Here is a 24,599-nt window from a genome sequence, read left to right on the forward strand (position 1 = left end):
AGTATGAGGCAGAGGCAGGAGCCGGTGATGCTGGCAATGAGGAGGGAGATCCAGGCTAAGTCCAATAAATCTGGGGAAGGAAGAGCAGCAGAAACACCAGGATGAGTATCATGTGGGTGGGGATGAGCGCAAGGCAGTGAGGACCAACCCAGTGCGGTGAGGATCATCCCAGGGAGGGCGGAAGGGGGCCCTGGGACAGAGGAGAAATGCGTCCCAGGGACAGCGCGTCCAGGGCAGGCCTTACACGCTTTGTAGTCATGCTCTTGCAGGCAGGAGATGTCGGTGCACCGCACAGACAAGATGGTGTTGATGGGGATGGTCCGGGGGCCTGCAGGGTCCCCAGGAGGTGTCAGAGGCACCTGGAAGTGCATCCAGGGCTGGCCCAGCGAGATGAGAGCGAGGGTCACCATGCCAGCCAGGCTCAGCAACAGGCTCAGCTGGCGGCTGATCTTCTTGGCCTCATGCAGCAGGCGCCGGCTGAGGGGCAGCTGTGACTGTCTGCGCTTACGCACGTTCTGAAACCTGCAGCAGAACGCCCCCGCCGGCGTCAGCTCCGAGTCCAGTCACCCCACGTCCCACCCAGTCTAGCCTTCAGATTCTGTCCTCCTTGCGTCTATCCTCCATGTCCTCTGTCCCCAAGGGCCTGCCTCTAGGACATGCTCACCCAGGCTCAGCCTCCAGGCCTGGCCTCTAGGCCCTGCCTGCCCTAAATTCAGTTCCTGGGCTGAGTCGCAGGTCCCACTCCTGTGCTATGCCCTCTCCAGGGCCAGCCCTCAGGTCTAGCTTTCAATCCCTGCTACTCCAAGGTCCAACCTCCAGTCTCTGATATACCAGCCATGTTTCTGGTGTCCGACCTTTGACGGTTGCCCCTCCCTCCAAATTCTAACCCAGAACCTGGCCTTTGCCTGAACCTCTGCCTCTCACCTGCTAGAATCGGTGTCCACACAGCTGCCTGGCGGCACACTGTGGATGCTGCTGTTCAGAGTATCTTCAGTGAATTGGAAGTTGGCCAAAGAGTTTTTCAAAGTCTCCTGGGAGGTCCGTAAAATTGATTCGATGCTGGTGATACTGGCCTCTGGACTATGAGTGATTGAAGGGGGGATATCAACTTTGGCCCGGATCGGTAACTTGGCGCCTTCGGTACTTGAGCAGAGACTCTGGGTTGTCGGCAGGTGGCCTTGGAAACTGACACGGCTAATGGGGGCAACTGACTCTCTATTGGGGTTGTGGGTAATTAATGAGGAAGGGCTTTGGACACTGAATTGGGGAGTTTGGGAACCTGGTGGATCATCTTGGGTATGGAAGTGGGAACTGTAGGGAACTGACGATGTGTCTTGGAAACTGGCCTCGTGGCTATTGCTAAGGGATGATGTCTCTTGGATACTGACCCAGCGAGTGTGGAGAAGGGATGGAGGCTCCTGAATGCTGACCCGGCGAGTGTGGGTAGTGGGTGGAGGCTCCTGAATGCTGACCCGGCGAGTGTGGGTAGTGGGTGGAGGCTCCTGAATGCTGACCCGGCGAGTGTGGGTAGTGGGTGGAGGCTCCTGAATGCTGACCCGGCGAGGGTGGGTAGTGGGTGGAGGCTCCTGAATGCTGACTCGGTGAGTGTGGGTAATGGGTAGAGGTTCTTGGATGCTGACCCGGCGAGTGTGGAGAATGGGTGGAGGGTCTTGAATGTTGACTCTGGGCCTGTAGGTAATTGGCAAAGTATCTTGAGTCTCATCTTGGGTGTCAATGTTGGGAGCTTCTGGAAGGAGATCTGACTGGTTGCTCTGTTGGCCAGATTGGGACTTCTGGGACATGTGGAGGTGCAGGGCAAGACAGGTCCCCAGATGCACTCAACAGCCTGCTAACTACCTCAGCCTTTCTTTCCAGGCACCTCTATGGCCACCTGGAAGTCCGTTGGTCTCTCTCTGGGGTTCAGGCTCTGTCCTTTTGGGTTTGGATCTCTTTGTCCCCTTTTCGGTGTTTCTTGGTCTCCCCTATTATCCACAGGCAAGCTTCAGGGCTTCAGTGTGGCCTGCAGCTGGGGGTAGAGGGGGAGGTTCCATGACAGTTGGAGGAGTTCCAGGAGGTTGGGACATTGGCCATGGACTCCACACTAGACCTGTGTGAGTGACATGGTGGGTGGGGCTGGGGCTGGGTGTGTCGAGTGCGGGACCTGGGCAGGGTTGGGATTGGGTCAAGAAGAGGTTACAGTTGGATAAGAGAGATGTCAGGACAGGGCAGGTGTGGAGTAGGGGGTAGGGAGCGATCTCAGGGTGGAGACAACAGGGCCGGAGAGGGGCCATAGTGGAGTCAGGACTAGGTAGGGCTGAGTCAGCAGCATGTCTGACATTGGTTCTTACAGCTTTAGGGTAGGGGTGGGGACTGAGATCTGAATTTACCATTCCCTCTTCCTACCTGGCCCGCCCCCGTCCAGGGCTGTCTCTGAACCCATTTCAACACTTTATATATTGCCTTCTTCATTTCCATGTCTCTCCTAGCTCCTTTTCTTTCTCTTGTCTCTGCCTCTCTTCACCTATCCCTGACGCCTCGGGGACCCAGGGAAGATTGGGCTGCTCCCTGCCTTCAAAGATCCACAAGTCACAGCTCAAGAAGGGCTCGAGAGAGGCTCATGGGGCATGGAGGTGCCCTGATGCGTGTGTGCAGCTGCTCCCATCAGGAGTGGGGGGCGTGCAAACTGCTCTTTCTCTTCTCCTTTCCTTTGGCTTTTGTGATGATCTTTTGAAAACAGACAAACCAAAAATAAAAGCATAAATACATAAAATAAACAAACCCCACCAAAAAACCTGTTGGATGTTTACTCTTCAGAGATATTGATTTTTGATTCTAAAAGACTTTTGTCCATCCCCCAAGCTCCTTCCTGAGTTCCATATGCCCAACTTCCTCTGAAATCCACATTACATGTACCATAGAAGAAGAGGAAGGAGTCACTATGAGTGGATATCATTAATGCACTCACCTGTTCACTTATTTGCACATCCATTCGTGTGTGGATATATTTATTAAAAAATAGGAAAGCAGGAAACACTAGCGATTTGTCCTCTACCCTCACGGAGGTCTGTCGGGGAAGGCTGGCACATTGTACACCAGGAGCATTTAATGGGCAACCTGTCCGGGAACTGAGGCCGGGGAGTGGGGTGGGGATATCAGGAAAGGAGACGTGAGGAAGTGACATTGGAGGTGAGGGTGAGTAGGGCAGCCTGGGCAAAGGTGGAAGGAGAGTCCCCCAGGTAGAAGGAGCAGCCTGTACTGCATGGAGACTCTGAGGCAGGAAAACTCTTGGCTTGTGGGAGGCGCCCTGTGAGGTGTAGCATGGCTGGAGGTAAGCGAGCAGTGGGGGACAGGGGTCCCTGCCACCTGGGAAGGTTGGCAGGATCACAGGGGCTCGGTGACTATGGGGTGCCTCGCCCCCTTTCATTCCTTTGACCACATGGGTCTTGGCCTCGTGAACACGCTGTGGAACCTGTGTTGTGGCTGTGTATGTCCTGGGTTGGGATTTGCACCCGGGAGGGAGAGAAGGGGATGAGGTTGAGAGCAGGTACAGTTCTAGGGTTTGGGGAATAGGCACCAGAGGATGGAGTTGGGCTTGGAATGGGGTTGTGGATGGCGGGTGTGGGAATGGAGTTGTGTTTGGGCTCGAGGACAGAGAATATTGTGGATGACACAGGGCTGTGGATGGTGCTGGAGACAAAGTTAAAATTGGGGATGAGATGGGAACAGAGGTGGGGATGAGGTTGGGGTTGGGGTTTGGGTTTGGGTGGAAGGGGGTGGGTCACAGGGGAAATGGTGAGGTTTGGGTGGGTGGCTGTGGTCAGGGATGGAGATTAGCATGCAACAGAGGGATGCAGGCAGATCCAGAGCCTCAGAACTCTATTCTTTCCCAGCAAACCCGAACTATTCTTGGGAGGAGGACCGAAAGTTCATCCTGCGGGGCTGGTCCCTTGTCTTCAGCATCCTCTCGACCCTGCTGGTGCTCAGCGTGCTGGATGGGCGCATGGCCTACCTGCAGGGCTCCTACACTGGCTACGTGGGCTTCTGGACCAACTGCAGCAGGCACCAGTGTGCCAGGCTGGGCCAAGTCCCTGGTCAGTAGGGTCTTGGACAGGCTGCGGGTCACCCTGGAGGGGCGTCTTTGGAGATTATCATGGGCGGGGATCTTTAGGTTTGCTTTGGGGGAGGTCTCTGGCAGCCCAGAGCCTGGAGCCAGAGTGACTGGATTCGGATTCTGGATCAACCACTTGGCAGCTGGGTGATGTTGGGTACATCTCTTCACCTTTTTATGCCTCAGTTTTATTTATTTATTTTTAGAAAGAGGAAGGGAGGGAGAGACACATCGATGGGTTGTCTCTCCCACTCACCTAGACTGGGGACCACACCGGCAACCTAGGTGTGTGTCCTGACCAGGAATCGAACCTGTGACCTTCGGTTTATGGGGTGATGCTCCAACCAACGGAGCCACACTGTCCAGGGCCCTACCTTCATGGTAGATCTCAAACGAGCACTTATGAAATTTCGGGAACACTGTAGAGTATGAATATTATTTATTTTGGGTATCTCTTTAAACTCCAGCTTGAGTTAAGTAGGATGAACGTGTCATTTAAGGTTTCAGGTTATGGGAGAGCCCAGAGGCACACGTCCCGGGTCTCCCCGGGTCTATGCACGGCTGGACCCAGGTGCCCAAAGGGTGTCATTAGGAGTCTGCCTCTTGCCATCTCTCCGGGGAGACTTTGCTGGGTCTGGCTCTCGGGGAAGCTGCCATGTCTGCAGTGGCGATGGGGCTGCTAGCAGCTCCGGGGTTCTCCCCTCTCAGTGAACAGCAGGAGGGGAAGACAATAAGTTGCCTTCTGTGGCCCTCAGAGCTCTCAGGAGGAGCTCCGCTGGGGTCATCAGACTTGCTTCCCAGGCTTTGTAGCTCCTCCCGTAACCAGCTGCTCTGGTCGGTCGGTTGGTCAGGAGGATGTTATGCTGTGATTGACTGGGTCACACCCTTTTCTTAAGGGTCAGTGGAGGGGTCATTTCAGAAGCACAGGGCATAGTGTGGGCTGAGTCCCTTTGAACAAAGCACCCGAAGAACGGGCGCAGGTGCTGGGTGGGCAGAAACAACTCTGAACACCTCTGCATATATGAGAAAATGGCTCTGTGCACACACACGTTAACCTAGATGCACATATACACACACATGTGTGATGATATAGAGGTGTGTGCATACGTAAATGCTTACTTTTATCATTCAAAGTAGCACAGAGCAATATTTTAATTATCTTTCTAAAGGCAAAAATCACCATGTATTAAATGCCACTAAGAATGTACAGCCCTGGCCCTGGCTGGTGTGGCTCACTGGGCTGGGTGTTGTGCCCAAAACCAAAAGGTTGCTGGTTTGATTCCCGGTCAAGGCACATGTCTGGGGTGTGGGCCAGGCCCCCGGTTGGGGGCGTGCGAGGGCAGCTGCGGGTTGTCCTGATACACCACGTTTTTGGGTTCCAACCCTGGGTCAGGGCACATATAGGAATCAACCAATGAATGTATCAACAAGTACAACAGAACAACAAATTGATGTTTCTTTCTCCCTCTCCCTTTCTCTCTCTAAAATCAATAAATAAAAAAAGGAAATAAAGAGTGTACAAAACTTTATGGTTGGCATAAAAAATAACATATAGGTTACAAAGGATTTTTTTGTGCAGAAATTCAGAATTTTTACATAGTTTCATTTCTCCCCTTTGCTTCTGTGACTTTACTGATTGCTTCTCAGCTTCACGAAGGTCTTCTCCCTCTAGTTTTGGGTGAACATTCAATTCTGTGTTTCTGGGGGGGGGCATTTGCAATTTTGGTAGGTGGTATGCAGGCAGCATAGGACCCTGTGCTTCTTGCAGACCTATGAAGGGCCCTATGAATTAATCGAGAGTCTTTGGGTTACAAGTGACAGAAACTAACTCGAACTAGCTTGAGTGAAAGAATTTATGGGCTTCCCTAAGTGCAAAAGGCTGGGAGTAGGAATGCTTTCAGGCATGGCTGAACTCAGGGATGCAAGTGATAACATCAGATATTACTTGTGTCAATGTAAGAAATGTCTAAACCTGTAAGAATTTTTATGAGTCTATTTGGGCCAAACTGACAATTGCCGGGAAGCAAAACCTCAAGGGATTGAGAAAATGCTCTAGAACATGGCAGTTTTGCACCTTATTTTATACATTACAATAAAAAGAGGAGGCAAAAGGGGGTTACGTGAAATCCATTGGTAATAGAGTAGGGAGGCGGGAGAAAGCAAAGGCCGGGGTTCGGGGAACCACTGGGATTGGATAAAGAGTAAAATGATAGACACATACTTCTTCAGCTAGGTGGGTACAGTCAACAATTAACGGGATAACAGCAATGAGGGGAGTTTTGGTCTCTGTGCTGGTGGGCGCTTGTGCTCTGAGGGGTCTGGCAAAAGGAAGTTACCCTGGCATTCCAAAGGTGTATTATTGTAGATGCAGAAAGACAACAAATTCAAATTCAGGCTCGATTAAGGTAAAGAATGACCTTCATCAGGGGAGATTCTAGTCGAGGGCAATGACTGCCGGCCATGACCTGTTTGAGTTAGAAAGTTTTATTTTTTAAAAGATTTTATTGATTTACTTTTAGAGAGAGGGGAAGGGAGGAAGAAAGAGAGGACGAGAAACATCCATGTGTGGTTGCCTCTCATGCGCCCCCTACTGGGGACCTGGCCCCGGGGACTGCAACCCAGGCATGTGCCCTAGACTAGGGATCAAACCCGCAGCCCTTTGGTTTGCAGGCTGGCACTCAATCCCCTGAACCACACTAGCCAGGGCCAAATGCATAAGAGCTTAAATAGGAGACACTTACATGCATGGGCAAGGCAGCTGCTCCCAGTGGTGTCCAGCAGGGAAGAATCCACACTGCTCCCAGCACAGGTTCTCTTTTTTACATCTCAACAGTCAAACCATATGGTGGGTAGTCCCGTAGACCACCAGAAAGAATGCATTTCTAAGTTAGCAGATAACATCAGGCAGTTATCACAGACTGTACATCCATTAACTTCCTCCCTGGGGGCAGGACATTTATCCTTGGGTGGCACTCAGGTTTTCTGGGGAGTCAGCCAAGCCTGGGGCTCAAGAGGGTTAAGCAGAGTCCAACATTTCCCAGAGGCCTTTGCAGCTGGAGCTGCATTTGGATATTGCATCTAAAGTAAGTTCTCCTACAGGGGGCGAGGCAGGGTTCATCTGTGGGATGACTTCGGTGATATGGGTAGGTGATGATGAGGGTGTCTGGAGGTTGACTTTAGGGTAAATGGGGGGTGATTTGGGACGACTTTGAGGGTGTGAGCGGGGATGACTTTGAGTTTCCAGGTGCCTGGGAATGACTTTGTGAGAGGAGTCATTTTGGGATTTCCAGGAGGTAGCTTTGGCGATAGGCACGGGAGTGACTTTGATGAGGTCTATAGTCAAACTTTGGGGGCGGGGCCCTTCGGGAGTGCTCTACATGGGTTTCAGTAGGGATCAGTTTGGGGGTTGACCTTGGAGAGTGTCTGGGGGTGACTCTGGGACAATCCTCTCCCCGCCCTGCCTCCAGTTCTCATCCACATGAGCATGGGCTTCATGATGCTAGCCCTGGCCCTGTGTCTCGTCCTCCTCCCCACCATGGGCCTCTCCTTCCGGCCAGTCTTCCACCGCCTGAAAAAGATCGACCTTGTCTTCAGTTCCCTCAGCTTCTGCATTGGTAAGTGCTGGCTCGGGGGAACGACCTCTGTCCCCCCCCCCCAACCTCAACATCCGTCCCCAGCTAAATTTCTGGCTTTGCGGAGGTCTCTCAGTGTTTCTGTCCTGTTGTCCCTTGGGTCTGTCTTTGAAAGTTTCTCGGGGTCTCTGCCCACTCTCACAGTTCTCCTTTCTCTGCCTTTCTCAGTTGGGGTGAGTGTGTGGGATATCTTTCAAGCATCTCTGTTGTGTGCGTGAATGCGCGCGCGCGCTTGAGAGAGGTTGTGTCTTTATTCACTTTCTGGGGGTTCCGAGGTTCCCGTCCAGCCTCGCGCCCATCTCTGGCCCCACTCAAGTGCAGGGCTCCTGATTGTCCTCAGCATGACGCTCTTTGTAGTCAACTGCCAGACACTGGAACCGAGGCCACACGTATCCTACCAGTTGACCACATACCTGTGCTGGGGCAGCGGCGCCTTGATGCTGTGGGCTGGTGAGGGCATGGCCTCGGGCAGAAGGGGCGGAGCCTCGGCAGGGCATGGGGCGGAGCCCAAGGGAGAACCCTGGGCTGGGCCTTGGGCCGGAGAGGGGCGGTCCCGAGGGGAACGGGGCGGGGCCTAGGGTTGGGCTGGGAGTTCAATGGCCCACCCAGGCCGCTCTTCCCAGGAGCTCTGAGCTACTTAAACCACGTGGGCATGTGGGGCCTCCAGTCCATTTCCTGGGAGCGGCGGGTGAGCAATCGGCGGATGAGCTACCGCCGGTGGGTGCAGCAGAGCTCCCGGAGGCACACGATCAGACTGCAGTCAGACGCGGACCCCAAGCCAACGGTGGACCCTCCCAGTTCACTGCCGTTCCGGGAGACTCCCGCCGAACTTCTCTAAGCAACCGGTTCTCAGGACACTGACAGGTCACTGCGGCCAGGGGCCGGGCCACGCGCCTGAGACTAGACCTCCGTGGAGAACAAGCCAGCTCTTCGAGGACTGCAGGCAAAGCCCGGTCTCTCGAGCTTGGGCCCACCCTTTGAGACTTTGTTCCGGTCCACTGAGTCCTCATTCTGTCCTCACCCCAGAAGACGGAGCTCGAGCTTTGCGGCCGGCGGGCGTGGCCCTTCCCGATCCTAGCGAGGCCCCGCCCCCGGCGTCCAGCCCTCGCAAACCACGCCCCAAAGCCTTACGTTCTCGTCGTAGCCCCGCCCCCTCCAAGGGCTAGCCCCTCCCCTGGACGTCTGGTCTTGATACTGGCGGACACGACCCGGCCCAGTTTTCGGTGTAGCCCCGCCCCAGGAAGGCGTGGCTTGCAATAGCCTCCCTCCGCCCCTATCCTGGCTTCCCGCCACAATAAAATGTGGGCGCCACCCAGCCGCTAAGAGTTCGGGCCCAGCACGTGGAACCGGTCTTTAGTCCCTGCCTCGACTCTCTGCCTGTTTGTCTGCACCTCTCTCTGGCCCTGGGGCCCCTCCTTTCCTCCTGTCCATTACTGCGCGCCTCCCGCCGCGGGACTGGGAGAGCTGGGCAGGCTCCACCCCGGCCCCCGTGGGTCCCAGGCTACTAGGTGCTCTGCATCTGGAAGGCCAAAAGACACCAGAACTTCACGCGAATTTGATGCATATTAGGTTTTATTTGGGCTCCGGGATAGGGCGAAAGCATTCAGGAGTTGGCTGCCATGGTCTCCTTGATCCAGTCTAGGAGGGGCACAAGTTTGGTGAAGACACCGGGCTTCTTGGGTCGGCCGCATGGGATGTGACCCCATGACGTGACTCCTTGAAATACACCGTCGCAGATCAGCGGGCCCCCTGAGTCACCCTACAGAACAAAGGGGAGGTGGGGAGAGAGTGAGGTCAGTCTGCAGACCTGTGTCTGCAGTCCACAGAGGATCGAGTTCCAGCCAATGGGGAGGAGACACCAGCGTCCAGTTTTTGTGGGTGGTAGGCAGGGCCCAGGAGGACAGTCCCTGCGGATGGGTCAGCAGGCAGGAGAAGAGGAATCCATCTCCAGGACCCTCCTGCCTTAGGACTCATTTCAGATGTCACCTGTCCCAAGCACCTTTCTCTGACTAGGAGACAGGACAGTAAGAAGCTAGGGAAAATTCCTGGGCAAGTGGGCTGGGGAAACTGAGACAAGGAAGTGAAACAAGCCCCACCAGTTGGAGCAACTTATAGCCAGCGGGTGAATCTCAAGACCTTATCTCCCCTGACCAAGGACTCTGGAGAGCCAGTGGTTTATACCTCTCCTCCCTAAACAGAGGATACAGAGCTTCCAGGCCACACACCACAGATGTCCCGGAAAGAAAGGAAAGCTAATGCAAAGGAGAGATAATAGCGGAGCAGGGGGAGGGAGCTTGGGAAGAAGCAGCGTATCTCCCTTTCAGCTCCCCCTCCCCTTACGCCCAAGAGAAAGGGCTCCTCTGTGCTCCCCCTAGGAATCCTCCCCCAAATCCCCATGTCTCCCCTATACAAACCTGCTTCTGAGAGCTCAAGGGAAGGTGGATGTTAGAGGTTTTTTTACCCGCCACCTTCTCAGTCTGCAGCCTCTCATATTCATAAAAATGCAACTACAGTCCAATCCCTGTCTCTGATTTTTGGCTGAGTGGGGACAGGCAGCTCGAGCCCAAGACTCAGTTGCGTGGCTTTCAACTGGACTGTAAACATGTGTTAAAAGGAGGAAGGGGTGAACTACGATGTGGCGGATGGGGGGGTGCATGTAACACCTGGCTGGGGGTATGGGAAGGAAAGGGGGCGAGGGGAGGGAGCTGAGGCACTGTGGGGAGGAGCCACGTCTGGGCAGCCCTGGAGACCGATGCCAGGAGAGCTCTCAGCCCCAGCCCAGAACCTGAGTTCCGTCTCCCAGCACTCTGAAGCCCAGGAGGCAACAAGTTTGCTCACCAAACACGTGTCTTTGCCACCCTTCAGGTGTCCAGCACACAGCATGACATCTGTGATCTTCTCCGGGTGGGCTTTGACACAGTGTTCGTTGGACAGGAGTTCGAGGTCCACACACTGGAGTTTTTCTGGGAACTTGACTATGGGACATGGAGACACATGGCTGTAGCCAACGCCACCTGGCTCCTCAGCCCCCCTCCCTCAGACCCAGGAATCCGGGTCCCCAGCCCCTCCTCCCTACACCCAGGAAGCTGGGCTCTGGGCTGGCATACATGGATATGGGTTGTAGCTGCCCCAGCCAGAGGCATAGCAGATGCTCCCCAGTTGGGGCTCCTGGGTGGGCAGGTCCAGGACGCCCACAGTGTCTGTTATCTGTGCAGGCTTTTCCAGGCGGAGCAGCATGAGGTCGTAGCTGTAGTCTTCTCCTGGGTAAGTGGTGTGGTTCTTCAGGAGGCTCATGTTGAACTGAGGGTGTGGGAAGCTCTGACTGACCTGGACATACTGCCCTTCGTATTCAACGTCTTTCACATTGTGGACCCCCAGCCAGAGCTGGTAATTTCTGGGGAGAGAGGAGGGGATGAAGGGAATGAGGAGAGAGGAGGGGGAAAGGGAGATGGGGCAGAGCAGCATCCGAGTCCCCAAAAAGCAGAAGAGAAAGAAGGAGAAAACCTGAGAGAGCGTGGAAGATTCAGAATCGTGGAGACAGAGAGACAGAGACAAAAGAACAGACCGTGTGAAAGGCTGACCGAGAGACTAAGAGAAAGGCAGTGAAGAAGAGAGCTTTAAAAGTTTCAGGCAACGGAAAAGACAGGAAGAACGGAGAGAAGGAGGGAGCAGAAAGGTGGAGTGAGGAGGAGACAAGACAATGAGAACCAGAGAAACAGAATGTGCAGGAGTGAAAGATCAGGATAAGGGAGGTGAGTAAGAGACCAAGAGAGACAGGAATGGAGGTAGAAAAGAGAGAGAGAAATGGAGGTGGAGGAGGCCAGGGAGTGATGGAGTGTACGAGACAAAAGGGAGTGAGGACAGGAGGGGGTGGGGCAGGTGGGGAGGAGTGGCCTTGGGCCAGCTCAGGCACAGCTGGGGCTGTGGGGCTGGTTCCCCAGCAGGCAGGTGACCTGGCCCCCAGCCTAAGGTCAGCGGCCTCCTTCCCTCCTCAGTGCCCTTCCCTTCCTCTTCTCACATCTTCTTTCTTCCTCCATGGCCTCCAACCAGCTCCAGCTGAAGCCAGCCCTTCCCCGAGAGCCCCTGGAGTGGATGGATTGTCCTGAAGGATGGGGCTGGGCAGTGTCAGAAGCCCCCCACACAAATGTTGCGGACAACCCTCCCCTTTCCCTGTCCCAGCCTGGGGACGGGGAGAGGGCATGAGGCAGAGACCCAGAGAGACAGAGAGCTGGAGGGTGAGACGTACAGGGAAGGAGAGAGACCCAGAGATGGGCAGAGACAGGGAGTGACACAGAGACATGGAGACAGGAGAGAAAGGGAGATAGAGACAAAATCACAGTCGCAGAGAGGTGCACAGCAGAGCCGGTTACAGCGAGCCAGAGACAGGACCGAGGGAGACAGAGAGACAGTGAGATGGGGAGAGACAGAGACAGACTCAGGCAGCTGCGGTGCTGGGGGATGGGGGTAGGGGAGGGGGCTTCCCTGGCGTCACCCAGGCCCAGCCCTGCCTCTTTCCTTGGGACGCTGGACCACGACTTTCCCTTTCTGCCTTAGGTCCTCCAGCCTCCCCTGAGGTCATCCTATGGGACAGTGCTGGCTGCCCAGTCACATGGTAGCCCAGGCATCCCCTCGCCAGACCCCCTCCCCCTACTCACTTGCTTATGCAGTGGGCAGCCGTGAGCACCCACTGGGGGTGAATCAGCACGCCGCCGCACTGCAACTCGTGGTAATGGTACAGGGCCACCTGCCAGGGGTGGGAATCCTTCTTACACTCCCAGCCTCCTATAATCCGGGACTGGATGGCGGATGCGGTGGGTGCAGCGCCTGCGGAGAGGGCACTGAGTCCAGGCTACAGTACCTGGAGAGGGAGCTGTGCACGGCGCGGAGGGGCAGGGGTTGAGGGCGTGGGCAAGGGGTGTGGGGAGGGCCCAGCATTCTGAAGACTCTGAGACTGCGGGCTGGCGGCTGGTCCTGGGTGAGGAGACTTTCTGTTGAAGCCAAGCAGACCCCAGGGATCAGGATAGGAGACAACTGGGGGAGGGGCACCTGGAGAAAATGTGGGGTGTGGCGGGTGGGCTTCTGGGGGTGGCTTGGGGCCTTGGACTGGGGGACAAGATGTGGTGGGTTCTGAGAAGGGAAACCAGGTGAAAGGCCTCGAGAGAGTGGCTCAGAGGCTGAGGGGAGAAAGGATTTGGAGGGTTAAGGGGCCTCCGGGCTGACAAAATGGTTAGGGCCTTTTTGAGGGTTGGGCTTTCGGGGGTTCTGGAAAGGATGTGGATTTGGGGAATCACGTCTGAGAGGCTAAGGGCACCTGGGGAATTTAGGGTGATTGGGGGTCCTGGTTGGGGCTGGAAGAGGTGAGAGAATTCGAGGTTATAGGCTGAAGTGAAAACAAGTGTCAGCCTGTTGGGCTTGAGGTCCTGTGAACCAGGGGTGACATTCTAAGAGGGGTGGGGACTCTGGGACAGCATTAGGGTCAGAACTGGGAGGGGGCTTTAAAGGAAGGAGAGCTGGTGCTCGTCATTCTGGGATCCCGTGATCCTGTGGAGATGGGGAAGGGGGGCGGGGATCAGGTGTCTCTGGTTTGGAGAAAGAGGCAGACCAGGGGCCAAGCAGCTGTGGGAACGCCGGGAGGGCCCACGAGGGGGGTGTTTGAGTCCCATGTTGGGGAACCTGAGGGAGGTAGGGTGACACAGCTGGACTGGGAAGGTGTCTGGGATCCTGGGAGGGCCCACGAGGGGGGTGTTTGAGTCCCATGTTGGGGAACCTGAGGGAGGTAGGGTGACACAGCTGGACTGGGAAGGTGTCTGGGATCCTGGGGAGGGGAGTCGTCCCAGAAAAGCAGGGCTGTACAGGAAGGATGCAGGTGGAGAGGGGCTGGAGCTGGAGGGAGGCTGGGAATTCCACAAGGAAAGGAAGGAGCCTGTTTTTTCCTGGAGGAGAAGGCTGGGGTTTGCTGCATGGGGGTCCCAGGGGAGAAAGAGACATTCCCAGAACCCCCACGCCAGGATGGACCGCAAAGTCTGTTTTGGAAGAAGCCAAGGCATCAGGTGGAATTTGGAGGGTCCTGGGATTTGGCGGGGAGGGGAGATGCCAGGGCCTGGAAGGGCTGGTTGAGAGCTGACCGGCTGGAAGGAAAAGACCTCCAGGGAGCGGAGGGGCCTGCGGGTGCAGGAGCCAGACTATTGGGTCACTGAGATCTGGGGGTGAGGGGGGTGATTGGGGTCCCAGGGGCTGGTGGGGCTGGAGGCTTGTTGGAAGAGGTGGAGTCCCCCAAGGAGAGAGAGGATGAGATGGCCTGGGATGCCCCCTTGGCAAAGGGGTTGGAGGCAGGATCTGTGGGAGAGTAAAACATTCTGGGGGCTCCTGGGAGGGAGCAGAACCTGGCATGGGAGTGAGGACGATGGGGAGGGTGAGAAGGATGATGGACTAGGGTGGGATTTGGGGGTGGGGGTGGGAAAGATCGGAAAGAGCCTGGTGCCCTGGTCTGGGGTGGACTGTGGGCTGCAGGGGTACAGGCTGGGGTGTTGGGTGCAAGGGAAAGGACTAATTATTATATTGGCTGTGGAGGAGGGGATGAAGAGAGTCAGGGCCCCCCTCCCACGTCTTCCCCCCGTCTTACCAGCCCCAGCCGCGGACAGGGCAAGGCACAGGACCGGGAACCACATGGTGGCAGAGGTGTCCAGGGGCAGGCAGGTGGCGAACCAGCAGCTGAAGAGCCTCCCTGAGAAGCTTTTAAAAGCCCTCATCCCCCCTAGGGCCCCTCCCCTGCCTTGCTGGCACCTTGAGGCTAGCCAAGGCCCTGCCCCCGCTGCCTGGGGGCTGGACACCTCCTCCCACCTCAGAGCTGAGGAAGGGACATGAGATTAAGCACCTGTTGTTCTGTAGGCCCTTGATTGGGCTGGAAGTGTTCCTGGGGCTGAGGCCAGCCTGGGCAGGGCCAGCAGCTCCTGTGGCCTTGCTCTCAGGGGCAGAGCTAGTGAGGGTAGGTGAGGCAGTGAATGGGGACAGAAACGGGAAAGTAGGGGAATCAGTGACCCCCCAACACAAAACACCATATTCCTGAACCCCAAGTAAGGTCGCATACCCTAAGACGCAGTGTACCCTCATATACCAACAATGGGGCTCTGGTTCCCTTCTCCCCGCACTGCTCGGAGCCAACATGCCAGCTTCTCAGCTTCCAGATCCCCCTGAAATATAAGCTGTGGCTCGCAGAACACCCTGGTTCTTGCATTCCCAGACTCAGGATCTAGGCCCCCGCATCTATTGTCCTTCTCATAATAAAATCGTAGAGTACCCATTACCATTCTAGCTCCTCAGATGCAAGAATATGAAGTTTCAGTGGTGTAAGGCAGGAAGTCGAACCCAGGGATCTTGACGGCTCATCTGGATAAACTGGGGGGGGGAGGGGAACAGCCAAAAAACAAAAGCAAAACCCACAAGGAGGACTGAGAGGAGCAGACGTAGCCTTTATTACTTGCATTACAGGGAGCCCCGATGGGCAGCAGGTTGGCGAAACAGGACCACACCTCCCTGAGTCGAGACTTGGGGTCTCAGACAAAGGGGACCCATGTCTTGTGAAGGACTCTAAACCATGTTCCCTCAGTGTGTATGTGGAGAAAGAAACAGTCAAGAAGCAGTCACACGGGACAAGAAGTTGCTCCCAAAAGGAGATAAGGAGGGAACTCCAATCCATTTCCAAAGCCGTACACATTTCCTCTGGCCAGGGGCCCTCTGGCCAGCCTTCCACTGTGAGCGTTGGAAGGGCCGTGTCCAGCACGACCCACAAGTGGTCTCCTTGAATATATTCCCTAGCATTTCAAAATCCATTGTTCTCCCAAGGAATGCTGGGATCCCATTACCCTGCCCCGATTTCTTGTTCCCCAGATCTGGATGTTCAGGGTTAGGTCCTCCAAAGTCCCAGGAATCCCAGACTACCTGCCTCCCAAGAGCATCCTCATCATGAATTCCAATCTCCTCTCTCCCAATAGAAGATTTAGGTCTCAGGGCCAGGTTTCAGTACTTCAACATTCAGTGACCTCGCAAATCACATTTTGGGGGTCTCTGAAGAGAATCAAAAACTAGATTCCGGCAGCCTCCATGGTAAACCCACAGGCTTCTGACATGTTCCCTTGGCTCTTTAGTAAAATCAAAGCAGCTCACAGGGTCCCAGTCTCTGCTGTAGCTTAGGAAGCTGCCTAAGGAAAGGAGAGTATTTGCCTTTTTGCCAAGGCTACCAGGAAGCCCCAGACTAAACACTGAAGAAAATGAAGTCATTCTTTCATTTTTTTTTAAAAGATTTTATTTATTTCTAGGGAAGGGAGGGAGAAAGAGAGGAACAGAAACATCAATGTGTAGTTGTCTCTTGCACACCCCTCACTGGGGACCTGACCCCACAACCCGGGCATGGGCCCTGACTGGGAATTGAACTGGCAGCCCTTCGGTTTGCAGTCTGGTGCTCAATCCACTGAGCTACACCAGCCTGGGTGAAAATGAAGTCATTTTTGACCATCGAGTGTGTGCTGGGTTCTTTCACTGGGGTTCAGAGATCTAAAGTACTTTCCCAGTGCCAGGCCCTGTTTGAGTCAGTTTACATGAATTTCTTCATTTGATCCTTACACCCCTACGAGGTGAGCGATATAAGGATCACTCTTTCCCAGAAAGGAAAGCTGAGGCTGAGTGAGGTGGAGTCTTTTGCTCAAGAGCACACAGCTGGTTCCATGTGTGAGTAAACAGAGCCTTGCTTCCCGCCATTTCTCCTCGGTGGGGTAGTGGGGCAGTGGGCAAAAAGGAAGAGTGTGCATGGGACCTGGGTTCCCCACCCGGTCGCTGCTCCTCACTTCCCTTCACCCCCAGAAGAAAGTCACAGAAATTTTACGGACGAACTTTCATCAGTGCTGTTATCGTGGTGTTAAACAGGTGACCTTGAGCACCGGCTCTAATCTCAGGAGGGACAAGACCTTGGCTAACATCTGGGCCTGGGACAAATGGGGTCTTGGCTTGATTCTGCCCCAGGCCGGGATGGAGTCGCTGTGGCAGTTTCTGCTCAGTGTGGGCGTGAGGACTGCAGGCAAGGGGAGAGCGAAGATGGGTGGGGGTAGGGCAACACAGTCAATTCCTCTTCATGGTGTCCCTGATCCACTCCAAGTAGCTGCACACTTTGGTGTAGACACCAGGCTTGGTAGTACTGTCACAAGGGACATCACCCCAGGACACAATGCCCTGTAGGACGCCTCCACAGACCAGGGGTCCCCCGGAGTCACCCTGCGGGGAGAAGGGGAAGCTTGAGTGAGAACCTTCAGATGCAGTGTCCCCATCCCGGTCCTAATCACTGACCACGACCTCAATCAAAACCCAACCCCATCGAAAGTCAATACAACCCAGGCTAACCCAAGCCAACCTAACCCCCTGCCCAGCACAGCTCAACACAACTCAACCAGTCCACGACCAAGCCCACCCCACCCAACCCTGCCGTCTTCCCCATTCAGAATCAAACCAGGCCCACACCCATCCTCACTTCCAACACAACCCAACTCCATTGCCATGTCTTTTGCATCCCCAATTCAACCTTGACCTATTTCCCATCTGAAGTGAAAACAGAGCCGTTCCCATTCTCAACTCCGGCCTGTGCCATCCCACCTCTAACCCAACCCAAACCCACCACGGTGGCTAACTCCAACGTCACCCCCACTCTATCTGCTCTCCCTTCTCCATCCACAGACCTATCCCTAGGGTCTCCTCTGGCCCAAAGCCTGCCAAACCCAACCGCGTCTGAACTCCCAAACCTGTTCCCCTTCCTCTCTCCTCAGGGCGTTGCCCCCTCTCCGCTCTGACCTCACAGGAGTTGGTGCCTCCGCCTTGCACGCCTGCGCACACCATGGTGTTCATCAGGTGCCCCGGATAGTCCTTGCTGCAAGAGGCGGCTGAGATAATGCTGATGTTGGCACAGTGTAAGGTATCTGGGAGGTTCACTGGGGAGGACGGAGAACTTGGAGTGAATCCACAGATTCCCAGGCCCTGGAGGGGCCTCCGCCCAAGAGCCCTGGAGGGACAGGGACCCTAAAGGCCTGTCCAAGCTGCATCCTTTGACGCACCTGGTGACTCTCGGCTTCTTGCGGTCCCAGGCTCAAAGTCAGACACCAGGCCCCAACCGGACACCACGCAGGACTCGCCGGGCTGGGGGCAGCGCCTGGGCAGCGACACGGGGCGCACTTGCCGGGAGAGGCGCGCAGGCCGTCTCAGACGCACCAACATCAGGTCGTGGAGATGGGTGCGCGCTTCGTAGCGCGGGTGTGGGACGAGGCGAGACACAGCCCGCAGCTGCTCCGTGCCATCGCGCTTGCGCAGATTGTGCTCGCCCAGGCGCACCCTCATGTTGCTGCGTGACGCCCGCAAGCGAGGGCGGAGTAGACAGAAAAATCAGAGAGCCGACAGCGGGGGGGGCTCCTTAACACCTTGGGAATCTGGGTATCCCATTACTCTCTCCCCAAAGCCAAGAGTTCCAGCCCTTGCCTCCCCCGCCCCTCCACGCCCCAAACCGGGACCAAAGTGGCCATAATCACGTGCACACCTGGAACTCAATCGTCAGGCTCCAGCTCTTTCTCCCTGAGCCCAAGATTCTCAGCTCCCTAGACCCGGCCCACCGTGCCCCCTGAGGACCCTGAGCCCGGCCTTCATACCGAGTTTGGCAGTGGGCTGCAGACAGCACCCAGTCTGGGGAGATGAGGGAAGCGCCACAGTTAAAACGTCCACGCTCAAAGAGGGCCACTTGCCAAGGCTGGGAGTAGGGCGCACACTCCTCACCTCCCAGCGATGGGCCGCTGCTGCCATCCTGGGCCACTGGGAGAGGAGACAGAGGGGGCATCTCTGAGCACAGTGTCCTTTTCCTTGCTCCCCACACCTTTCTTGCACCCCGCTCTCACCATGCATTTTTCCCCTGAGCCCCCCCACCCCCACCCCCCGACTTCCTCAGGTGTCTCTGCTCTTGATTTGTAAGCATTGCCTTCTCTCTAGCTTTTGCAACTTTTGCTTCTTTTCTTCCGAACTGTGCCCCTGGCCGGGTACCCACCAGGACTCTGGGAGAGAGAGAGAGGACAGGAGGGGGCCAGAGGGCAAGCAGTCCTCTGTGACTTGGGGTAGAGACAAGGACGATGGACACTGTCCAGCCATTCAAGGTCACTGAGCTGTCACAGACATCAAATGGGTGTGGCCGCTCACTCGGCATGACACACAGGCTTGGTTCCAGAGACTGGACAGCTCAGCCAAAGGCAGTGTGTCATACATACAGGGGCACGGACTCGACCACACAAGGTCACGGGCAAGCAAACAGGCACAGCTGGTCTTCCAGACGTAGGAACTGGTAGGGACAGCGCTGGAAGCCGAACTCGCTTGTGCCCACATGGGTTGCAGCTTCAAGAATCACAGCACAGGGGGTCGTGTGTGTGTGAATACGGAGTTAAGACGTGAGTGTGTGCGTGGGAGCAGATACAGATTTGTACATAGAAGCTCAGCCCTAAATTTATATCCTTAGCGTGGGTCTGCACACACTAGGTCACAGGTGCTCACACTTGTACAGGGGGTCTGGACATACAAGGTGGGGTCTTTAATAAAAGTACGTGTGAAGCCCTGGCTGGTGTGGCTCAGTGGATTGAGCGCCAGCCTGCAAACCAAAGGGTTGCTGGTTCAATCCCCAGTCAGGGCACATGCCTGGGTTGTGGGTCAGGTCCCCAGTAGGGGGCATGTGAAAGGCAACCACACATTGATGTTTCTCTCTCCCTCTCTTTCTCCCTCCCTTCCCCTCTCTCTAAAAATAGATAAATAAAATCTTAAAAAAAATAAAGGTATATGTGAAGAGATGCTGCTATGCACTCAGACCTCCCAAAACGTGTCCGCAGACATGGGTCCGTGGTATCGAGGTTAAATTTGGAGTGATAAAGTAACCCCTCCCCACCGGGTGCAAACGTATCTGGGAGACTCTGAGCAAAGTATTGGACCTCCCTGTGCCTCTGTTTCCTCATCTGTAAGATGGGGTTGTTGTAGGGATTAAATGGGTAGGTGTGTGGGTGTGTGTGTGTGATGCCTGGCATAGTGTGACTGCTTAATAAATATTGGTTATTTTAAACAAAGGACTCATAGGTTTATTTATGCAGACATGGCACACGAATGTTCAGGTTGGGGACACAAACTTAGCCAATGTGAGTCAGATGTGTGACCAGACGCAGATAAAGATAGTCAAGGTCAAAGCTGACGGATCCTCAAGTTACTTCGTGGAGATTCACATGACCAACACTGAGGTGTAGACCAGCTAGATCAGACCTCAGGGCAACATTTGGACACAGGTCTGGGCATTCAAGGTCAAGGACATATAGCTGGAGACACAGGCAACCAGACAGTACATATTTATCTATTGCTAGATCAGTTCCCAAGTCAGTTGCTTGGTGTTCAAGGTCACTCACTCATCCGGGTTCACATGTGGGTACCTGGATCTCACATGTGAGCAGGATGCAGCCCCCCACGAATGGCACCATGAACGAGGACATCAACAGGGACATTTCAAGATCACGAGACCATGCCCCACTACACTGGGCAACATCGATATGTCTCCTCAAGGTCACAGCTGGACACATGGTTACATCCACGTTTGGGCAGGGTTTGCACAGCCAAGACCAAGTGCCCACACTCTGCCTGCCAGGGTTGGGAACTGGGCCAAGGGCCCTGGCAGGGCGGAGGGAACTCGGATGAGGTGGACAAGGGGCTTAACAAGGGAAGGGTGGGGTCGTCCTTTGGAGAAGGGCAGAGGGTTCGGGCTGAACAGTTGGGCACCGAGGCCACAACTGGCCAGTCCAAGCCGGAGGAGGGTGGAGGACCCAGCTGGGTGCAGCAGGCGTGCAGGAGGCTGGAAGGAGAAAGCACGGACAGAGCCCAGGGGCACTCTGGCAGAGCGGGTGGGGCAAGGTTGGAGGGGCCCTGAGACGAGGGAGGGTCCTGTGTATGTGGGAGTCAGTGAAAGTCCACCCTCCACTCCTCCCGGGTAGAGGCATCAGGTTACAGTTAGTTTCTCTGCGGGTGGTGGATGAACCTGGTCTGGAGTTCCCCTGCCACCTAGGGTCACCTTGGCCCTGTGGCTACCGCTGTCTGAGCCACAGCCCGCCCCCCCACCTCACAGAGATGTTCAGATGAGCCTGCCTCGTGGCCGAGCCTGGCAGGTACTGAGCACTCGGCAAAGCTAGCGAGCCTTCCAGGGCCTCCTCTGGGCCAGGCACTGGGCCAGCTGGGGAACGTGTCACAGAGATGTCCAGTAACTAGAAAGTGGCAGAGCCTAGAGAGGTGAAGTCATTCCTCAAAGTCGCACAGCAAGAGAAGGGCAGCCTTGGACCTCAAACCCAGGTCTGTGCCCGCCTCCCACCGGGTGGAGTGAGGGGCTCCACATGGCGTGGGGACCCTGAACAGCTGCAGGGGTGGAGTGAGGACGTAAAGATGTCGGCAGCTGGCTGCAGTGGGGCAGGGGTGCGGGCAGAGCCATCAGAATGTCTCTGAGTAAGGGAGGGGCCGGCAGGCTGCAGAGCCTGGGTATGCTCAGGATGGGGTGCTTGAGGGGGCTCTCCACTTCCACAGACCCCCACCTGACCTGGGCCCACCTCACCTGCCGACTTCAGCAAGAAAGCAAAGACGAGAAGCCACATTGTGGAGGAGGGACCAGGGCTGTGCCAAAGTCTGGGGAGGGGAGAGAGTAAACTGGGGTGAGGCTGGACCCTCTGCCTCCACCCAGACCCCTGCAGACCCACAGTTATCACACCTGCTGCTTGAGAAACTCCTCACCATCCTCTCTCCCCACCCCCACCCCCAGCCACCTGCCCTTCCTCCCTGGTTTCCCATCTCCAAAGGGTCTGCCATTCCTCCAGGCACCAGGACGGACCCCTAGGCACCCCAAAAGCCTCTCAGACCTCAGCACTATTCCACCTGCCCCTGGATATCTCTCCGCCTCCAAGGCCCTGGCTGAGAGTACAGTTGCCCCAGACCCTGTACCAGTCTCCTTTGCAGCCTCTTCGGTTCTCCGCCCCACCCCCTCCCCACAGGCTGTCCCTTCACTCAAGTTCCCAGCCTACGTGACCTCACAGGGTCTTTCTACACCTGAAGTTGACCACACCCCACTCTTGCCAGTAGCCCTGGAGACTCTTAGTGCCCCCAGGATAAAGTCCCAGCCCCCTAGCCACGCTTTAGAGGACAGGAGTGACTTCTCCACTTCCCAGCCTGTCTGGCTGGGTCTCTCATGACACAGTCTTCTGGATTCTTCCATTTCTCCTTCCTGCGATTTCATGACTCCACGCCTTTGTGCGGGCTGTTTCCCCTTCCCAATAAGCCATTCCCTTCAAGTTCCGCTATCTCCTTGCGGCCTTTTCTGACCTCCCCTGGCCACTGTGGGGTCTGTCTGTCTTCTCAGATGGAGAACTCCCTGAGGGGATCTCCAGGACTGCTGGTAACCTTCCAAATTCATCCTCCAAATTTGAGGCTCAGCTCCCACTTTGGGGAGGCCTCGCTTCCTAGCAGGGGTCTCTTCTGGGTCTCACAGTGCCTGCTCTGGGGACTCCCCGAGTCTCTAGGCACTGAGCACAAGGCCCCAGGAATGCTCGGGTTGGGTTCCCCCTGTGTCCCCTGCACTGCCCCGCCTGAGGCCTGGTACAGGACACGCCTCAGGGAGTTGTGTTGAGCTGACCTGAACCCATGATAGCACCTGACACTATTCTTGCTGCAGGTAGAAGCGCTTTCAGGGATATCCTCTTGATTCACTCTATCCCCCCACCTCCTGCAGCTCCTTCTTGCACCTTTCTTGTTTGGGGTTCAACTTGGAGTCCCACAAAAGGACACATGGGCCTATTAAGATGCCCTTGACACTCAACTCCCCCAGGGTGGCCCATCTGTCCCCCTCAGGGCAGACTGTGTCTCCCGTCAACCCCCTCCCCCCGACTCTGATCCCAAAGGTCTCACCCCCTCCAGATTTCTCCAGCAGCATCGGAGGCAGCTTGGATGCCAGAAGAAGGGGAGCAGGCACCTGAACGCCTGAATTTATAAGCTTCCAGCCCCACCCGGGTCTGGGGAGGTTGAGTAAGGTGGGGTGGGAGGTGGCTGGCAGCTTTACAGGCTGGACGCCTAGGTGGCTGCTGGGGTGGGAGATGAGACCTAATAAACATTTATTAGGCTGAAACTTCTGTCTGAGTCTACGAGGAGGAATTCCCTGGCATTTTCTCAAGGGGGAGGAGGTGGTAGGGCAAGAGTTGAAAGATCGGAGGTCCAAATACAGAGCCAGGGTTCTGGAGCCTATAATCTGGAATTGGGGTCTGCTGTGCAGAAACTCGATCCTAGAGTCACACTTCTTGTGCCTGGAGCAGGGTTCTGGATCTTGGACCTGGACCTGGAGTCCCAGTTCTGGATCCATGATTCTGGATTCTGAGCCCTCAGTTCTGGATGCTGGACCTTTGATTTCTGATGCTGGATTCTGAATCTAGATCTCCAGTTCTGGGTCTTAGGGTTTGGATCCAGGTGTCCAATTCTGCATTTTGAAGTCTAGACCTCTCAACTCTGGGTTCTGGATCTCGGATTCTGAATCTGGACCTCTGGTTCTGGGTTCTGGATCTAGGTCTCTGGATTCTGGGGCTTTGATTCTGGTTCTCGCATTCTGGGTTCTGAATTTGAGGGTCTAGAGTTGGGGGTTCATGATCTGAAATCTAGAGTATGAATATTGGGGTAGTCTGTGTCCTGGCGTTTGGGGCTGGAATCTGGATTCTGGAGTCTGGTCTTGGAGTGACGATTCTCAGACTTGGATTTGATATCCTGAGCCTTTGAACCTGACACCCAAACTAGAAGTGTGGACTCTGGCATCTGCAATCTAACATTGGAGGTTGGAAACCTTCACACTTGCTGGGTGAAGACTGGGTCCTGGAGTACGACCAGTAGATTTTGGATTTTGAGTGCTGGAGCCTGGGTCCTAGAGTCTAGGTCTCAATTCTGAGACTTTATGGGTTGACTGTGGAGTGTGCAGCCTGGAGTTTCAAATCCTCATGATCTATTTAAGAGGCTGGATGTGGGCGGGGCTGCCATAATCCCTACACTCCTAGAATCTGTATTTGAGAGTCTGAATTGAGCAACTGGGAGACTGGAGTCTTCATTCTGGGTTCTGCAGTCTGGGTTCTGGGTTTTGAGGCTTGAACACTGATTTCTGCTTTCAGGAGGCTGGAGGTCATCAGGCTGGAAGATGACCCAAGGCTTTGGGAATTTGGAGTTGTCTACAGAGCCTCAGAACCCCAGAGGGCCCTGAGCAATTGTCGAGAGTCTCTCCTGGCTTGTTTAACTAATGAGGAGGCACAGAGAGCAGGAGGGACTGACCTCAGATCACCCAGGGAGGGGTGGGACTTGTCGTAGGCATGGTCCCACCTCCACCTAAGGGGCTGCGAGATAGGGCTGACTGTTTAGGAGATCAGTGGCCAATGTCTAGGGGCCCTGGTCCTTGATAGCCCCACAGATAATATGGCAGAACCATGGCTTCTCACACCCAGAATCCAATGGCCAGCTCACTGGAAGGGCGCCTCGCCCTTCCCCCCAACCCCCACCCTGCGGTGACGTCTGTGTCCCACATCCCTCCCACTCTGGCGAGTCAGACCTGGGTGATCAGTGTCCTCCTGGCATCTCCCCTTATATCCTTCACCTTAACCGCACCTCGAGTCCCACTCTCTGCCCTGCTTCTCCTCTCCGGAGTCTTGTATTGACCTCTGTGGTTCAACCACCAACCACACGTCTCCTCCGTGTGACCTTGAACTCCTGCCTAGGGCAGCCTTCCGCTCCCGGGAGGCCCCTCTCCCTCACTG

The 24,599-nt window shown here is 55.5% G+C and overlaps 2 protein-coding genes across 2 annotated transcripts; both read right to left on the reverse strand.

The window, feature by feature from the left end:
- Window positions 1-9,294: 9,294 nt before the first annotated feature.
- LOC112310143 (kallikrein-1) lies at window positions 9,295-14,520 on the reverse strand. Its single transcript, XM_024566380.3, has 5 exons — window positions 14,363-14,520; window positions 12,396-12,564; window positions 10,848-11,134; window positions 10,579-10,715; window positions 9,295-9,499 (listed from the first exon to the last, which is right to left on the reverse strand). Exons 1-5 carry the CDS (start codon window positions 14,487-14,489, stop codon window positions 9,344-9,346), a joined length of 876 nt encoding a protein of 291 aa, XP_024422148.3. The 5' UTR covers window positions 14,490-14,520; the 3' UTR covers window positions 9,295-9,343.
- Window positions 14,521-16,070: 1,550 nt separating this feature from the next.
- Window positions 16,071-22,754, reverse strand: KLK15 (kallikrein related peptidase 15). Its single transcript, XM_024566382.3, has 6 exons — window positions 22,726-22,754; window positions 21,383-21,453; window positions 18,420-18,579; window positions 17,835-18,118; window positions 17,575-17,711; window positions 16,071-17,004 (listed from the first exon to the last, which is right to left on the reverse strand). The coding sequence occupies exons 2-6, from the start codon at window positions 21,420-21,422 to the stop codon at window positions 16,852-16,854; spliced, it is 774 nt and encodes a 257-aa protein (XP_024422150.2). The 5' UTR covers window positions 21,423-21,453; window positions 22,726-22,754; the 3' UTR covers window positions 16,071-16,851.
- Between the last annotated feature and the right edge of the window lie 1,845 nt (window positions 22,755-24,599).

Source organism: Desmodus rotundus, chromosome 12 (genome assembly GCF_022682495.2).
Source record: "Desmodus rotundus isolate HL8 chromosome 12, HLdesRot8A.1, whole genome shotgun sequence".
Taxonomy (NCBI): Eukaryota; Metazoa; Chordata; class Mammalia; order Chiroptera; family Phyllostomidae; genus Desmodus; species Desmodus rotundus.

Excerpts from the sequence above, each read along its gene's own strand:
- KLK15 (XM_024566382.3), bottom strand. The coding sequence starts at position 21,422 with ATGTGGCTTCTCGTCTTTGCTTTCTTGCTGAAGTCGGCAG. Across the intron at positions 18,580-21,382 it reads TTTCTTGCTGAAGTCGGCAG|TGGCCCAGGATGGCAGCAGC; the intron begins GTGAGGTGGGCC and ends CTCCTCTCCCAG. Across the intron at positions 17,712-17,834 it reads AAGAAGCCGAGAGTCACCAG|TGAACCTCCCAGATACCTTA; the intron begins GTGCGTCAAAGG and ends CGTCCTCCCCAG.
- LOC112310143 (XM_024566380.3), bottom strand. The coding sequence starts at position 14,489 with ATGAGGGCTTTTAAAAGCTTCTCAGGGAGGCTCTTCAGCTGCTGGTTC. Across the intron at positions 12,565-14,362 it reads CCTGTCCGCGGCTGGGGCTG|GCGCTGCACCCACCGCATCC; the intron begins GTAAGACGGGGG and ends CCCTCTCCGCAG. Across the intron at positions 9,500-10,578 it reads GTGGCAAAGACACGTGTTTG|GGTGACTCAGGGGGCCCGCT; the intron begins GTGAGCAAACTT and ends TTTGTTCTGTAG.